At 33.9% G+C, this 19,203-nt stretch overlaps 2 protein-coding genes across 17 annotated transcripts in view; one reads left to right on the top strand and one right to left on the bottom strand.

Annotated features, from left to right (window-relative positions):
- Positions 1 to 19,203, bottom strand: part of LOC143899235 (uncharacterized) — a 157,941-nt gene that overhangs the window by 33,024 nt on the left and 105,714 nt on the right. For 8 of the 13 annotated variants that reach the window (XR_013257429.1, XR_013257425.1, XR_013257428.1 and 5 more), the window contains one exon: positions 13,516 to 13,779. Coding sequence is in view for 6 of the 13 variants with exons in the window: in XM_077409380.1 (XP_077265506.1) it covers positions 13,516 to 13,677 (162 nt within the window). In the remaining 7 variants the exon portion in view is untranslated. Of the gene's footprint in view, positions 1 to 7,366; positions 7,628 to 10,478; positions 10,531 to 13,515; positions 13,780 to 19,203 lie in introns of all 13 variants that reach the window. The other 5 variants (XR_013257424.1, XR_013257423.1, XR_013257427.1 and 2 more) reach the window with 4 other exon arrangements.
- LOC143899232 (uncharacterized) overlaps positions 16,988 to 19,203 on the top strand; it is a 49,729-nt gene continuing 47,513 nt past the window's right edge. For 2 of the 4 annotated variants that reach the window (XM_077409366.1, XM_077409370.1), the window contains exon 1: positions 16,988 to 18,294. The gene's annotated coding sequence lies outside the window, so the exon portion shown is untranslated. The remainder of the gene's footprint in view (positions 18,295 to 19,203) is intronic. The other 2 variants (XM_077409367.1, XM_077409368.1) reach the window with 2 other exon arrangements.

Consider the following 19,203-nt stretch of genomic DNA (forward strand, 5'->3'; position numbering starts at 1 on the left):
AAGAGAACGAGAGAGGCGTCATGAGGGGATAAAAGGGAAAAGGAGGCAAGAGTCCATCAGCCTAAAGAGCGGCTATCGTGCCGGCTAAGGGCTATTCCATGTTAGCCACTCTCACCGAGCTCCTTTTTTTCCACCTCTTTATTCCCCTCCGGGGCTCTTTATACCGTGGCGCAAACGTGGCGCCGCCCTCGAGAATCCCTTCCCCTTTGTCGATTCACCGAAAGCACCTCTCTGCCGTTCGATCGCAGTTCCTTCTTCCATCGGGGAGAAGGGTTCTCCCTGTAGTCCCTGATGTCCCCCCCGGTGACCATTGGTTCCCTTCGCGAGCATTTTCAGATTGTAATTTATCGTTTTTGGTATTTCATTACACCATCAAGTTCCACGAAGTTCGGTAAAGTGAGTCGGGTGGGAGATGGCGATTTATGGCAGCGCTATATTGGCAGCAGCGATTCGCGAGCGAAAGAAATATCCTTCCTCAGAGTCTAGGATAGACTCGATAATGTTACGATCGGGGAAATACAAACGGATCTTGTTTTAATCTCTCGTGATTTGTGCGGAGATGAGATTTCGGGCGATGGAGTGATATGCAATTGAAATTAAAAATAAGATTTTTAATGTTTTGTGATATTTGAGAGTTCGAAAAGAAAATAATCAGATTGTAACTATCTTAAATTTACATAGATTTCGTTATAGAGAGATGTAACTGTGAATTTTGCGATGTTGAAAGTCCCGTAAAAATATTGCCGGCCGAATATGAAAAATCTTTATCGGTGTGTAGTAAAGAGCAAGGTTAGATAGATGCGCCGCGCCGCGCTGCGCCGCAAACGTTTGCTCGATGGCGTGCGGGCGAAAATATATTTATTAGAAATAAACGTTGGCCAAGATGTAAAATGAAGCAAGAATATTTCCGTCAAGGATGAGCTAAATGGCCGATAAAGTACCGACAATTGAATTGCAAAAATCGCCGATGATAGCCGACGGGACGGTAGAAGCGGCTGATATTTTTCGGAAATGCAGGTGTCACTTTTATCAGAGGACATGCGATTATCTCGGTTTGATGTATTACTCGTCATATGGTCGTAAATGACTATATGAGTTTTTTGAACATGTATATTGATCGCTTTTTGGTTTACAATTGTTGAAATAAATTCCAATCTAAGTATTCAAAGTTTAATACTTATTGTATATAGGTATTTAGATAATTAGAAATCAAATTATATTCAATAATAATTTAAATATTAAATGTCTCAAAAATTCTAATTATAGTGTATAATATAAAAAAAATGCATATTTTGTCTAATTAAAAAAATCAGTATATTTTTTCAAAAAATTCGTCTAGAATTTTTGCTAAGACATCAGGGATAAGAGAATATATATAATTATTCTTATTTTATCGGAAAAATTTAAGTATTCATACAAAATATGGCAACCGTAAAAAATAATAAATTTTGCGAAATAAGTTTTTATCAGTTCATTTGATTTTATCCATTCGTTCGGAAAAGTAGCAATTCGTCACGGTGGTAACTCGATGGTACTATTGCTAAACGGTAAAACGTTGCATACACATTATCGAGGCGGATAAAGTACCTTCCAAGAAATGCACGATGCATATGCGAATCGTGACAGGCAGCTTAATGTACCAATGAGATATCGTCGATCGAAGCTAAAATATCTCAATGCTGGTAGTACGATACTGACCGTGAATCGTATTCGAGACACTTTGCAGTGATAACAGTCAACGAAGTGAGTTAACACCCTCCTCTGCTTCGAACACCGACGTAATAATGCCCGATCCCATTGAATCCTCATTTTCTTTCTCATTTAGGTATTCGTTATTTAAATAAATTTCCAAAAATTCATATCGAGCAATTAAATACTCCTAACGATAGTGTTTAGATTTGGAACGACACATTTGGAATCGTAACATGTATAGATTTATTAAACTCCGTATAAGCACAGAGATTTCGAAATTAAAAAAATAATATTGACAACAAACATATTTTTAATATTAAACGCAGTATACATATTAAAAAAAAATGAAAGAATTAAAATACTTACATCTTTTGTAAGGTAAAATTAGTAAACAAGTAAAAACTTTATACAAAGTAGCATGTTTCATATATTATATAATAAATTTTTAACTTTGCTTACTTTTAATAAAAACTTTACTAGGCTAATCGCATGTAAAATAAAGCAATTGTATAAGTGCTTGATATGTCAATATTATATTAACTATTTGCGGAAAAATATAGGAATATATCTAAATTCTAAAGCAAACATATGTCAATCGTTTCCAAATAATTTGGAAAAATACTTGGTACTTGCTTACAGGACATTTCTATGCTATATATACGAATAAAAAAAGTGGAAACTTGCACATTGTTTCCTCGTAGTTTTTAATTGTGCAAGTAGAAACTTGCACATTGCTTCCTCATAGTTCCTAAGTGTGCAAGTTTTTATTTTATTCGAGGTATAATTATCGGTATTTATTTGTTTTGGCTTCCTCATAGAGGAAGCTTTGTTAGCAAAGGTTCTGATTTCACACTTAACTCTTTTGGGGACTGCGTAAATAATTATATACATTCACTAAAAAATACTAAAAATACTTGTCCATTTAAAAACTAAAACAATACTTTATCGATAAAAAAAATCAGCCCGATATTATAAATATTTGAGATAGCGATTTATTTTTAATTCTATTATATTTTCCAGTCTTTTCTACCCCTATTTCATATATAATTGGTTAAAATTTGGTTGATCAGATCAAGTTTTATAAAGCTTCTATGTATGTACGAATTCTTCGAAATTTCAAATGTGTGTAATACGAGATCTGATCAATCAAATTTTAATGAATTATATATGAAATAGGGGTAGAAAAAACTGGAAAATATAATAAAATTAAAAATTAATCGCTATCTCAAATATTGAGAAAACAGCAGCGTAAACACATTTTTCAAAAAAAGGAAAATCTGCATAAAATCTATACCGGTAGACCGATTTCAATAAAATTTGAGGAGGACATACTTTCTAGGATACTCTATTTGTGTGCAAAAATTCAAACTGGTATCTAAAAAATTGTAGAAGTAGATGCGTGTACAAAAATCCGTACACACACACACACACACACACATACATACATACTTCCGGACATTTTTTACTAATATGATTTTTCGATATTTTAGAACATTCTAAACCTATTTCCATCAAAATCTCGAAAAAAAAATTTTTCACCATTACAAAGCTTCCTCTATGAGGAAGCAAAATATGCGAACATTCTTTAATAGTTCTCTTAATGGCAAATGCATTATATATCACCTGATGTGCACTGATCGAGGATATTGCAAAATAATCTTTTTATGATAGCGATTTCCAAGCATTCTACAGAATTCTATGTGTACATAAAATCTTAGCGTTTGTGTGTAAAAGAATATTATCTGTATGTGTAGAGACTTGCGTGTACAAGGATGGCGCCAACATTTTGACGTCGAGAGAGCATCTTGTATATCTGAGTAGTACTCTACGATGTTCGATCGTAGTTTGGTCCAGAACACGCTATTAGGCTACATTCACGTATAGATATTTGCATATGTGAATGCGACACATACACACAAATCCCGAACAAGCAAAACGAGACTACAAGAATGCAGAGACGGCAGCTCACGAATAGTTGCAGTATTTAATTTCTATGGGTGTGGCACTAACATTATTTTTATTACTTTTAAATAGTGTAGTAAGATAAATTACTAGAAATGTACTTATATGTTTAAAATTACATTTAAAAAATGATTATTTGGAAATTTTCTTATTTCGTTTTGAGAAAAAAAACAATTTTTCTCAATAATGCTTTAATTTTATAAATTATTGCATAATAATTTTCGTGATTATATGTACATGTATAACAAATTATAATAAATTATTTTATAAGTAATGGAATGAGAAGAAAGTAGCCGCGGCTGTATTTGTATCCATAAAATATTCTTTTTTCTTTTTTTACTATATTCAAATTCATTTTTATGGATAAAACTAAAGCATTATTGAGAAAAATTGTTTATATATATATAAGTATTGCAATGTTAAAATATTAATTATTTCATATCTACTTTCTTCTTGCCCATGCTTATGCAGTCAAATCTCATTTAGGGAAAAGTCAACATTGTTCATAAAGTCGCGAGGCAACTAAAGATAATCTTGTGAAATAATAAAAAAGCTATTATTATTTTCTAAAATTGATTGGGAATTTCCTTAATATTATTTAAGCATTTTGTACAAAAATTATTTTACTTTTTTCTTGAATTTATCATCAACCATGTTCTAGGTCATAACCAACTAATCGTTATACTCTCACATCATCTTTATTACATTCTACCACTTTTTTTGTAATATTATTTTCCGACAAAATCTTTCGACGTAATAATTTTAAATTGCATTATTATTGCTACAGTTTCATTACAAACGCATTATAATTATTACGTCAGTAGTTACATAAACCTTCCTTACGGTAATCTCAAATTAAACAACCACAGTCCAACAATAAATAACGATAAGTTAGTAGGCGAGCCGTCAGTTTATCCCTTTTATCGTGCTATTATTGTTTTAATTTATTCAGCACGAACTTTACTATAATTACCATGTTATCGGAACGTTTGTTGAGCGGCGCTTAGACACGCAGTCCAACGTCAAAAAGTGGTACTCTTTTCTCTTTTTCTTAATTTTTTTAAAATAGATACGATTTGCCATCGCACGATTCGCAAGTGTCGACCATTTTGCGACTCCCAAGGGTAAACGAATATCTTCATTTGCGGCGATCGTATCATTGGCGCATTAGTTATTTTTATGTTCTCGTTCGTGTTGCATTGCTATTGACGATAGAAATCTCTTTCAAACTGTTAAACTAATGAATCATCCGTTGCAATTTCGATTCTGGTCGATTATTTAAGCAAGAAACTAGTATTGATGAAGCTATTTTCGGTCAATGCTCTGATGCCTCTGATTAATACAGTAAATTTTATTAGTCTTTAATATTTCTTATTGCTCACATAATTTGTCTGAATATCGTATGTAAAAGCGTAAACATTAATATTTTATTTTCACCTGTTTAATGCGTGACAATCCCCATTAAAAAGATGAAATATATTTTAAAAAATTAAAACTTAGAAAGAGATCAATCCTCAAATAAAATAATTATAATAAATAACAAAATTTATACAAAGTATAAGATAATCGTCAATTTATCAACAGATTCGATAGAATTATATGTAGAAAATAATTAATAGAATATTAAAGCTTCTAAATAACAAACCGTTGAAGATTTGATAAATTTAATTTTATTAAGAAAAATAAACAAGAAGCAATAAGAAACAAATTAAATTTATCATCGGCAATTTTCTTTCTAAAATAAAGTTTTATAAAAGTTCCTTATATATATGTACCTATATTATGTGTGTCTAGTTGTCTTCAAAGTTTGTATATTGATTTTATATTAATACAATTATTATGAGAGCGAAGTATTTGTTCAGACATCGAGTTGGCTGTATACAAGCCGCCATTCCGTCGGCGAACACCGCAGCGGTATCGCGAATGGCTGCTTCTAATATAATCGCCTGAAGTTTATACCTTAGGAATCTTCAAGGATAGAGTAATGCATGCATATAGACGGATATGCAATGTAGAACACAATGAGATATTGTTTCTACTTGTCGGTATAGATTGACAGTGATGATAAGATTAAGGATTCCATGTTAAATTGTTCTGTTTTAGTTTTCAATGTTTTACCAAATATTTCTAAACGACAATTAAATATCAATGTTGATTATTTAATATCTAATGTAAATTATATATTGAACATTCATACTTATTATCATGAAAAATAAATAGTTTTTTGTGAAACAGATATTTTATCGAAATACGGTAATCTTACAGAGATAGAGAGCAACATTATACGAGATGTAATATATCAAACCTTCTATAATTTTTTTATGTAACGAAACGATACATAATACACACAAGTGTTCTCACACGACTAATTGATCCATGTCTCTCTCATGATGAGATAAATTAGTCTGAATATCGTATTGATTTAGCGCCGTTTATATATGCCGGCAACATTCGACTGCGGGCGATTACATGCTATATAACTTTAAACTTTTATATACGGAAAAAAATAAAGTTGCTTCAATTAAACGTCGACGTCACGGGCTGCCACAAGCATAAATAGTTAATTCAATTGGATATTATTGGACCAAATATTTAAATTATTAAAATAATTATCTGTTTTTTGTTCATTAATCTTGATGTTGCATCAATAAATTTTATCTCAATTACACTGATGCTGTTGATACAAAAAATTATATATATAAATTTTGACTTTATATATATATATATATATATATATATATATATATATATAAATGACTAAATGTAAATTGTAAATTGCAGCCATTATCATTAGATATGCTTAATTATTACCTTAATCTTTACGGAAAAGGAATACAATTTCGAGAGACGCTTATTACGAAAAATGGTTTGTAATAATCAAGCTTGTGCCTTACGATCGTTCGGGAACATTTAATCGCACCATGCCCGCCAGAATGCAGTCCGGTGCATGTTTATTATTTGTAAGAGTCGCTTGTACCGCACTTTTTGCAAATTAAACCGCTACTATCGCGCTGCAGTACGCGCATTTCTCGATAAACTTGATGATGCATTCATTAACTTCCAACGGGCGATACTCCGGCAGTGATAAGACTCTCATCCGAACGTGGTTGATAGTAATACGCGATAACAGAGCGATGACAAAGACGCAGGTACATATAGCCGTTGGATCGCAGGTTACGCACGATTTTGCAAGTAATGGGATCATCTCGGAAAGAGTCTTATTGATGAGAAAAAAAAAAGAGAACGGAAAGACGAAAGAGAAAAGAGAAGGAGAGACATCACGAATTTGAGACGTAACGGTAAATAATAAATAGAGAAACAAACATCTTATTGTAACAAACTAATTTTGTTAAATGTTTTGTTAAATATTTTTTATTTGGCAATACGATTCTTATCGTTCTATTATTCTCTTTTGCTCCTTACATATTAGAAGAACACAATTAATTAATATTTTGGGAACAAATAGATATATATTAAATTGATCTCAATTTCCAAATATTGTCGATGTCAGAGTTTTTAAAGCTTTTTCTAAGATAAACTCTTTTCGAGTTCTCATTCGCCTATTTTTCCATGATGTTCCTGCCGACATTCGCAAATTCTCATTCGCGTTTCGCGATCCGCTCTCGTCGAAGTGCGTCCCGATATATACGATTTAATCGAGAGTCATCTCTTCTTTGCGTCGCTTTATTCCGCGCTTTATATATTTCCCTACCTTTTCGCTTTCTTCCGTCACTCCGGGACCGCATCCACCGAGTTTTTTTCTTTTTCTTGCGGCGACTCGTTCGCCCACAGGGCTATTACCAGGACCTTCTAACGCACCCACGTTCCCTTTGCACGCAGTCGCGTTCGCCAACACAAGCGCGCGGCTCGATTTCCAGGAAGCGAGAAGAGGAACGCCGACGAATGCTGTTGACGATTAGATTGGGTAGAAGACCTCCACCAATTCCAGACTGGATCCGCAAGGAAAGAATCTCTATAAAGCGACTCAAAGTGGAAAAGAGACCTCGCGAGTGTAGTTGCCGCGAAAGCATTTTTAATTTGCTGTATCTTGATCGACAGAAGCTATACAGTAAAAAAATGTGATAAAGAAGATATCAAACTTGAATGTTAAGTACGAATTTTCGCAAAATTATTAGACGATAATTAGAAGAATGGTGTGGTACTATTATAATGTTAATTAATATCATTTTAATCGACAAGAATTGGATTATTATTAAATACTTCAAATTTTTAAAATTGGAAAATTTTTTCAAATGTTTAACAGCTAAATAGATCATGATATAGCAAAACAAAATTCGTAACCTCTACTCTTCTATCACTCCAAAAATTTTTAAATAAAAGAAATTTAAAATTGAGGAAAAGAGATTTGATTGATATATAAATTAAATCTGTTACATATAAATTAAATGTAAATTTTTATAAGTCTAATGTCTAATCATAACTATGTATTGATATCTATACTATATCTACTACTCGTATATCATACATGCATAAGCGTAACATGGAACAATGCGCAAGGCGTAAGATTTATTATATGTAAGACATAGCGATTTTATTCACTATTATATGTAACATACAAATGTCAATATGTAAATTGCATTAATGTTTAATGCATGTGAAGTGGTTTGTTATTATGCAGCCGGTCTTCACAGGTGAAAGGCCCAGCGTCAGAGGTACACGATCCATAAACAAAATAAATCAGAAGCAAGCTTATATAAAAGCCGAATCTTTTTGAAAACGGAAAGTGCAACAAATTTCCAAAATATATCTACGGTGAGATTTTGTTGTCTAAAAAACATAATGCTAAATAACTATCTTTTCTCACGTCATTATATTTGTTATAGCCATCCATCTTATAACTTAAAACTTATTGGATGGCAATATTCAAATTATATAATTTTCTGATATAATTTTTCGGCAATGTTTTGATTTTTAAAAATATATAATAGAAGAAACACAATTTCTATATAATAACTTCTATTAACATATTCGAATTATTACATGTTTTTAATCCAAATATTTCATTTAGTTATTATAGTATATTCTATGAATTGTACATCATGCATAATGAATGCTGTCATATTGGTGGAAGTTTTAACGATTCGGAGCAACAATGAGACGAAAACGGTAGGAGTGGTAAGCGCATAGAAGGCCGACCATCCCTGGCCAAGCTGCACCCTTCAATTTTCTGATCGGCGCCACGCCTATCTCTTCTGTTACTTAACGGTGAGCTGCACCGGCTATATTTTATCCCCAACATCCCCACAAGATAATGCAAGCATTACAACGCTTTTGGCTAATCGATTGGCCCTAATTAACGTTGACGGACGTGTGTTATATAATAAAAGCGATCAACTAACAATGAAAATGCCATGAATTTTTAATGAAGCTTAACTTTACATACTGTACAATTTGTAAATAATACGTAGATTCTGTTGGTAGTAAGAAATTTAGAAATTGATATAAGTTAAAAGTTAAAATAACTATTTATCGATACAAACTCTTTTTTATGTGTAATATTTTTATGCAAACCTTTCAAAAAAATCATGGAATATCAAGAAAATCTTTCACTACATATTTTTTTCGGCTAATAATTTCGGCTAATTTTCCATGTTTTGTAACCTAATTTCGAGATGTGCCAGAAAAATTCCACTGGTCCTACCACTACAATGCTGATGTTAGTTTGAGACAACGCATCGAAGGAGTCAAAGAACGAGTCTTAATTGGCGCCGACAATCCGGTGGCGACGTGAAACGAAAAGAGAAACGGAAAAAAACGTGAAAAAGAAAGAGAGAGAGAGAGAGAGAGAGAGAGAGAGAGAGAGAGAGAGAGAGAAAGAAAGACGGCAATCGGACAGGAATAAAACCTGGAAAAACAAAACTGACCGGACGACGACGCTAATGCGTGCTACGGGATAGCCAACACAAGGATCGCCTTTTCCTGGAAGCAGTTGCCCGCTTGTCGGAGAAGATAATTTTTGTTCCGTCGCGGGACCCCTTCGACGCTTCGACGCAGAAAGACCTTGGTGACAGAGAGTCCTCCAGAGCCTATACCTCCATCTCATGCACCTCTTCTCTTCGAAACTCCTCCTGATGATTCGCTTTCATTTTGGTTCCACTGCCTCTTTCTTATCGTTCATCCTCTTTATTTCTTATCTATCGTTTATAATTCTTTAATTGTATAACTTTCAGTTATGTGATGCTGATTATGTGGAGGCTTTCATTTTTTAAATTAATATTAGAAATAATGACTAGTGAGTTACTAAATTTTTAAGCGAAATGTTTCATATGCCTCAAGTTTAAATTTTCAAGACTAGAAACTTATTATTAGATTCGTTGCTTTCTAATCCTCATCGGTTATTGTACCTCCTTAAGTTATGAAATCTCTCTCTCTCTCTCTCTCTTACTTTTCCTTTCTCCGTATAACTAGTATAACTAATAAGCAGTTGCTCTCCCTTAATTTTCTCTATTAACCCTTTCTTTCATATCTCTCTTCTTTTCACTTTTCTTATTCCTTCTCCCCAAAGCCTTCAGTTTCAACTCCTGGTACTTTATCCTCTTTCCCCTCCAGCCATTTAGCCTCGTCCCTCTCACCTCCTACCGGGAATTGCATTCCAAGTCGAGGTCGCTAATGGACGACGAATGGTCAAGGGGGTGTGAGTGCATGGAAAGTGCACTCTTGCCCTCCTCGTTCTGCCTGATTCTCTCTCTCTCTCTCCCCTCCCCCTCCCCCCTCTCTTCGTTCCTCCCGCACGTTCACGATGAGAAAGAATCGAAACGAACGTTCTCCACGAGAAAACACCCTGGCCGCGTCTCGGTACATACCTGATTGCCCCGTTTATGGTGCCGCCATGATGGAACCGGCGTCTGGACGCTCCTGCACATTCCGCCCGGGACATAAATTAGTGACATTTTATGAATTTTATATTGCGTGCCACGAGACAGGGATCTTCGGAGGACACGAGAGAGGACACGTTGTCGGATTATTGTGAGGAAAGACTCGTTGAGAGGACATAATTTTATTTTTTACTTGAACGACAAGCGTTAACGTTCAGCTACAGTGTTGCGAAAAATTCCATCATGTTATTGCTCTGGCTCACTCCGCAATATTCGCGAGAATTGTTATTTTAGATTGCGTAGCCATTCTGATTGCCATTTATATTAGTATCCTCTTAAAGAAGCACTCGTGTCGGAAGAAAGTTCTCCAAAATACAGGAGAAATATTTTATTGCGCAATTTTAGAAAATAGAGTTTAAGTGCATAAGATAAGAAAAGAAACAATGCCTTTTTAACATAAATATAATATTAATAAACAATTAAGTTTTGTCAGTAAGAATTTGTAGGAACATTTTGTATAAAGAGCAAAGAATGTACCATTACCAATAAAAATGAGCTTATAATATACTTTATAGAATTGAGGTATTCTATTGTACATATTATTAAATAACATTTAAAATCGTAAAACGTTTACACTTGCTTTGGCTCACTCCGCAATATTCGCAAGAATTGGTGGTAATGATGTTAATTAATTAAGCAAGATGTTGGAGCGCGCGAAAAACGACAGTACCCGTATGTCGATCGAAAAAGCACGATATAAATATTTCGGTAGTTCAACATCAAATTTACAACCCGATAAAGGTTTACGAGTGAACGAGACGTAAGGGCACGCATTCGCGAATCACCCGATGATTGCGCCTATATAGCTGTAATATCGAGTGTCGAGAGCATTTGAAGAGTACGAGAGAATCCTTTAACTGAGCGTTAGGTATTTTGATCGTCGCGGAGAATGATTACCTATGGTCAATTTATTAAAGCTTGTATATATGCGTATGTACGTATCTGCGATTATAAACGACACATACGCACTTCAACGCTAACGTCACGGTATGAACGATTCTGGAATTGCATCTTATCAATAAAATGCAAAACATAATTTTAACTGTTATGTATTATTTGCAGCATGATGTCTTAATTTTTACTGCAAATTTTTTAATATTGAAAAATGTAAGTATTATTTACGTTCTGTTGGTGCAAGTTATTGTAACGCTACATCCTTTTTTTTTAAATTAGTTAAGTAATAAAGAAAGAATGCAAACTGCGAAACTAGTATGACAAATAAGAGGAATCGACGATATGCTTTCGTAGCAGTTTCTTTTGAACAGGATCACGAAGCTGAAGGGTCGCATTACTACTCGGGAGATTTCGTATAGATCGTATCGACGCGACAATTGGTAGCCAAGATCGTGTTCAGATAAAATAAAAATCTAGAGAACAGGAAAGAAAACAACTCTATTAGATGTTGCTTCTGTCATAAAAGATCCATCATTGTGTATCGTTCAAAACTTCCAATAAATTCTTTGAGAAAATATCAAGATGTCAATTGTGATCTTACAGCAATAAATTAATGCGATGAATAGAGAAAAGCAAATATAATATCACATAAAAATACTTTTTACTTTCTGTAAAAGATTTAATTTTATAGTAGTAATTTGCGAGATCATCTTTAGCATCAATTTCAGTTTCAGCAACATAAAATATATAAACATCTTAAAGAATAAACTATATATATATATATATATATATATATATATATATATATATATATATGAATTAACGAACGGCACTTTAACCCTTTCAACCGTGAACTTCTTTTTAAATATTCGACATAATTTTTACATTGTAAAAAAAGAAGTTCACGGTTGAAAGGGTTAAAGTGCCGTTCGTTAATTCATTCTACGACTCAGACTGAACCTTGATAAACTCGCCAGGTCTCTCTCTCTCTCTCTCTCTTTCTCTTTCTCAAAGACACATTCTCTTACTTTAGCTCCATTGGCATTCCACGTCTGCGACCGAAAATGCATTTCTATAGACATGCGTTTCATCTCAACCTCAAACGAGTCGCCTGTTCCATTCTCCTCTCATAAGTATTATCTAGTTATCTAGTATATCGTTGGTATTTTAATCTCTAAAGTGGCGTGACTAAGATCTACGAAATTATGGGAAGACAATAGTATCGACGTCTCGTAATTGGTAGCTGAGATTGTGTCAGGATAAAACACAAATATTTTAGACGCTAGTACAGTTACAGCTCCATTATGGACGGTTTTTGCAGCAAAAAAATACCTAATTTCTGCGACGGAGTTTTGTTCCTGAAGTTGTTTCTCGGGTCATATATTACTCATCAAAGAAAGAAGAGCCATTATTTTAATTCCTAATAAAAGGATACTTATGCAGGTATATATATTTGTTTGTGTGCTAAAAAATTTGAGGTGGCTAGAAGCTCTTCTGATTCACTATTGTGTACGCGTATTGTATTCGCACCCTTTATGCCATTCTTAAACATCATTAATATTTATTCCTTGTAAGATAACATTTCTTTTAAAACCGTATATCTATTTTCGAGAAGCCTAAAATAGCAACATGCTTTTAAGAAGACTAAGAATGTAAAGCTATATGTTCGTTTGTTTTGTCAGTAATATATTAAAAATCTACCAAAAACATATATATATCAAATTGTTAATTATTATAATTTATTGGGTAAGAGTAAAAAAATTATAATGCAATTATACTGCAATTTAATTTGTAAAATCTTAAAATTATATCACGATTACACACATATACATCAGTGACTAGTTCTTAAATATTTAAAAGGATATTTGGGTTTGGCTCCTGAATGTCGCATCACTTATTTAAGTACGAACTAAGCTCTTTAATCTTCTTCAGAGTGGAAAATCCTGATTTCTCTGAAACGAGGATCGCGAAAGAAAGGGAAAAAGATGTGAAAAGAGAAAGAAAAGGTCAATTCCCTTTTGGATACGAGCTACCGGTATTATGATAAGTATCAACTTATAAAGGTTCTTACCTGGCACGCTATTTCCGTGTTTTCTACAGCGGCCCCATACTGAGAAATGCACGCATGCTCCTGCTTTACGTTGAATACATTTTCCAAATGACGTGTATATGTAGAGCGATCTCTCACGTCGTCAGTTCCATTAGAGCAAAGGCCAGCGAGCACGTTATCCATCGGGTGTTTCCATTAAGCCATGTCGTAAGTTATGCGATTTACTATCTCGCCAGGGCGTGCATGAGACCGAATTCACAATGATCCACTCAAATATTCGCGAACCTGCAATATGGAAAATTGAAACTATATAAATAAATGTACAACACTAAATCCTTTTTTTTAAATTATATATATAAAATTATTGTATGACAAATCTGATAACTGCGGAAGGATCGATGCGTGCTTTATCTCAGCACTTCGTCCATCCTCAGAAAAGATGAGCAGAATCTGGTTTTGTAGGGGCAAAACACCTTGTTTTTGGCTGTAGAAAAAAAATCCTGACGTGTAAGGGCAAAATTGAGGTCATATTTGGTTTCAGCAGGCAAAAATACATGGAAATACCATGATCTAGTCCATGGCGCGCGCGCAGACAACTTTTCTTTTGTCTACACCATGGTTTTGATGGTTTAGTCTGTGCATAGACCCACAAAAAAAGAAAAATTGTCTGCGCCATGGACTAAACCATGGTATTCCTATGTATTTTCGCCTGCTGAAACCAAATATGACCTCAGTTTTGTCCCTATACGTCAGGATTCTTTTCTACACCCAAAAAACAAGGTGTTTTTACCCTGTTTTTGGCTTTACATGGTCTGGTCCATGACGCAGACAACTTTTTTTTGTGGGCCTGTGTTATCGATAAAAATCTTATTTATATTTATATCTATGATAAAACAGTATAGTTTCTTGCTTTTGAAGTAATATAAGAAAATTTAATAAAAATGATGAATAAGAGTTATAATTACTTAAAAATCTTAATTTTTTGTATTTATATTGAAAAATCTATCGATAAATATATATATATATATATATATATAAGTAAAGGTTCGCAAACCGATTATGGTAATTGTCCAATTGTAGGTAGCAATTTATGATGTATAAAAAATATTACAGAATACCTATACAAGAATTCTAGTCTTCATTGCAAAATCAATCCTCTGAGTTATAAAATGGACAACATATGTCTAACTGTAAGCGCGCTTTTAGTTTACGAATTGCATATTAGAAATTATATAATTGCAATTTGTAATTCATAATACAAGAAATAGAGACTGCATTCTTAATAAACGATACGTTACGATGAAATATGCGCAATCGTCTATATGCTTTGTTTATAGCAAATCAACATTATGTTTAACAGAAAAAAAACTTTCTTTGTTTGTACACCTTGTAATTTCTTAGCTAAGTTGAATGTTTTCCAAATATTTCGAAAAAATTTTCATGTATGTATTTTCCAGAAAATATAATTAATTTTCTGGCAAGAACTTGCGTAATTAATTAGATTTTTTCGCCCTATATATTTATTAATTAATTGTGTTCAAAATTAGACGAGACATAACTTTTAGCATTTTTTATAATTATTTTACATGTTTAATTGATAAGAAGTCATTATGTATTGTCCGTTGAATGCGCGCGCTCCTATATTTTCATTAAAAATTGCAAAAACATTTTGTGTAAATCGAAAACAAAGGAAATGATAGTTAACTTCTATTTCAATCAAATTTTCTTTAAAAAAATTAAATATTTTTATTTTACCCACTTTATAGTTGAAGTAATTATTGCCAGACTGATCGATGATCACAAAGATAATATTGTTAAAATATTGCAATCTAGAAAGCATTTGAAAGATCTTAAAAACCTGAAACTCTTTACACTATTATGTATATCTTCTCAATAATGTTATATTATTAACTTACTACCCTTGTAAAATTGTTTCACGAATGTATTCTGTGTTCGACAAATTTTTTTTCTTCAAGTTTGTGCCAATTCAAAGAAATTCATTAATAATTGCACGCGCGGCTAAAACAAGATACAGAACGAAAACGTTAGTTGCGCGTTGGTAGTTAAGCAACGAAGCTACCAAGGATCGCGGCGTTCCATGAAGTCCACGCGCATGTTTATCTACGAGCAGGCAGCTGATTTATTATAACGGCGATAAACGCAAGTAATCGCAGCCTAATCGACCAGCAATTAACCTCGCGTTTCCAATTAACGAAGTAAACCACGATCGTATTTCTCACTGAGATCTCTGAGTAACGACGAGGCTGATTAGTAATCTCTGATTTTTACTCCAAGTTATGTTATTATCAATATCGTTTGATGCGTTGCATCGATATTGATGACAACTGACAAAAAGATAATCACTTTTAACTAAAATAACAAATAATGAAATGTTTCAAAGATTTCAATTGTTTGAAAGATTTATAACGTATAAGTTATTCGTATTGTATTTATTCAGATTTACATGTTCAAATAAAAGGTTTCGAGAACGCAAGTATATAGCTTCCGATGACGCGTGAGAAATATAATTTTTCTTTACGTATCTTTTTTTATTGTTATGTAAGTTAATAATTTATAGAATTTTGTAATTATTCGTGATGCTAAATATTTGGTTGAGAAGCACATTCAGTACTGAAGACATAATATGTATAATATAAAAATTAAATAATTTTTTAATGTTGATAAAAATATATTTATGTATGTATTTCATAAAAACTGGTCTATTTGAGTGAAATAAAGTGACCCTATGGATCAGAATAAAAAGAGAAGAGAGCATCTCCTTAATAATATAATATAATTATATTGGATATATATCGGATGGTTGATCGAAACATATATACACACATGCACAGAATAACTCGCGTGGAAAAAGCTCGCGGAGCGAGTGAGCCAAGAAATCTCCAGACGGTATACCGAGGTAGTCCATAAGTCAGATTCAAGGCGGTGCGGATACCCGAAGATATCCATGAGGAACGATCCGGCGCGCCTTCTTATCCACGTCCGATCTGGTCGGACATTATAGGCGCGACAAGGTGGAAAGGAGACGCTGACGCCGACCGTCGAAAAAGAAAGAGAAAGAGAAAGAGAAAGAGAAAGAAAAAGGGAGACAGAGAACGCCAACGACGAGGAAGGAAACGTAGACAGAGGCGAAAAAGACGAGAGAAAAGGCGGGTGAAAAAAGATTTTATGAAAATCGATCCCAGTGGATGTGTGGTCGCCGCCTCCTGGAACACGGAGTCCCAGGTTTCGCCACGTGGGCGTTATTCGCTCCGCCTCTGAAACTCACAGCGATCGGATCAGAAGAACCGCCTAGTCCGGTCACTAACGATCCAACGGTCCCTCCCCGGTTATGCCTGTCCTCGTGTTTTCCTCACCCCTCACTTTCCGCGCTCCCATCCCTTCCTGGCAGAGACCAAGAGACTCCACTCGACGGCGTCGCTGCTACCTCCCGCACCGCGGCTTCTCCTCATCCCGCGTCACCAACGGGAGAGGTGACTGTCCAGGACAGTTTCAAAGACGCAGTCACCGGCTGCACCACGTCTTGGAAGCAGTCCTGTGTTACCTCATATACAAAATCAATACAACGACGCGAGTGCAAATGCGATAGATATCGCGAGTCCGTGGAATCAATTGGATGACGGACTGACAAATTGGCGGATCGACGGATTGACGGATTGACGATCTGATTTGAAACCGAATTGAATCAGATTGATCTTGGAATTATTGCACTTATTCTGAAAATAGCGACCATTGTCGATTTAGGGGTAAACGGAAGTGACAATATGACTTGATATTGTGAGGAAGGTGCAATTTCGAAGCTAGTTTTGTGATGAGAATGCCGATAGACAGTAAATATGCTTTAGAATTGATGGAACACTCGACAATGCGGACATTTTGAAGATCGCAAGAAAAATATGGATACCTAAAATGTACTACGCTAATTGTTGGAAGATAACTGTCAGCATAATACAGTGGCTATTTGTGCAACCAATGTTTCAATAGAATCGAATTACTGCTTTAAAGCTAGAAATGAAAGCAATTTTATAAACTTTATAAAAAAACTCTTTAGATAATTTAAATATACCAGATTAGTGGTGGATTTAAACAAAAACAACTTAAAAATAAAAATTATGATTATAACCATATATCATATTTGAAAAAAGAAATTCATATAGAGGTTTGACAGAGTTTTTGTGTGTGTGCAGTGCAAAACAAACATTCCGTTACACAGAAGGGTAAGGTCTTTTAGACATTTTTTTCGCAGCTTATAATGATCTCGGAATTTGGCAGGTAGAAGGCGATACATGGTGACTCACAGTGTGTGTCAACGCAACGGCGACCTTTATTGGAATCTGGCGCCTTTTCTTCATCGGTTCTAAAACAAGCTACAAGCGCATAAAATTAGTGCGCAGTAATTATTGGAAAGTCATTATTGATCGAAACAATTGATATAATCTGGTAAAGTACTTTGCAAGTGCTTTTTATTCCAGTGCCAGTAGAGATCGCGAATAAATTTTCGAACAATATGAAATAAATTGATCATAATTTCTCGGGGGCTTTCTGAGTTTAGTAATTGATGTCTTTGACAAATATCTTCCTACAGAAGACACGACTAATTATTTAATTGACACAAGAAAGAAGAAAAGAGTGAGAAGTGACACGTTGCCATGCGCAATTATTAATCAGACACAGAGTGTTGAGAAGAGAAGACTATATAAAATCATATGTTTCTGCTACGAAGATTCCCTAACCGTATAAAATTTCGACAGGACAAGGATGTCAATCGTTAACTGATAATATGTGAGTACGATATTCTACTTTTTACACGTGATAGCGAAATTTTTTACACGCGTTACACCAATTTTAATATTTTGTTAAAATATTCGTTCGGCTAATGCTAAAAGCTGAAATCGAGGCAAAATTTACTACTCGTATATTATTGCAAAAGGCATTATTGCTACAATTGACTATTTGAACACAATACAATATGCGTATCGTCGACCAATTTGCTGTAGCGTGAAACTAACTCCGTAATTTAATAGAACCTGAGGTTGCGGTTTCTGCAGAACAAAGTTCCAAATTTTGTCGAGATGGCTATCGCAAAAATAAGTTTGGTATTAATTACACATCCGAGCGAAAATAATTAGCACAATTCAAACTGAAAATGGTGTTTTCAACGAATCGCGCTTAACTCTATCGCGACTGTATTTGAGAGAGTAACCGATAAGGATGACCATCGCGCAAGCGTTATGCTTATCAGGATGCATGATATTGCATCGCGATCGTAGTATATTTATTATATTGATATGCGGCCTCTTATCATCCGTTTCCGCATATTAACATTAATTAGTGACGATAACGATGGTGATAGCATGTACGGAAACACACAATCTTCGTTTGCACGTTTGTAAATTTTTGTCAAGCGCAATATTCAGATCACTATTGAATGTAAAATTGCACACTAATTGCTAGATTGATATCAATTGCAAAAGAGAAAATTCTATGCATTTGAATTTTCCTCTTCTTTCTTTTTTCCTATACCTATATCGTTTATATGTACATATCGTACATTTATCAGCTTCAAAAAATTTTTTTGCTCTTTTTTTTCAAGTTTTTAATGAAAAAGCTATTTTATATGTAAGCTAATTACGTAAACTAATTAAATTTACGTGTATCTTTATTTTAATCGTTATATTATTATATTATTAA

This window comes from Temnothorax americanus, unplaced genomic scaffold, assembly GCF_048541705.1.
Source record: "Temnothorax americanus isolate GAGA-0224 unplaced genomic scaffold, ASM4854170v1 Scaffold26, whole genome shotgun sequence".
Taxonomy (NCBI): Eukaryota; Metazoa; Arthropoda; class Insecta; order Hymenoptera; family Formicidae; genus Temnothorax; species Temnothorax americanus.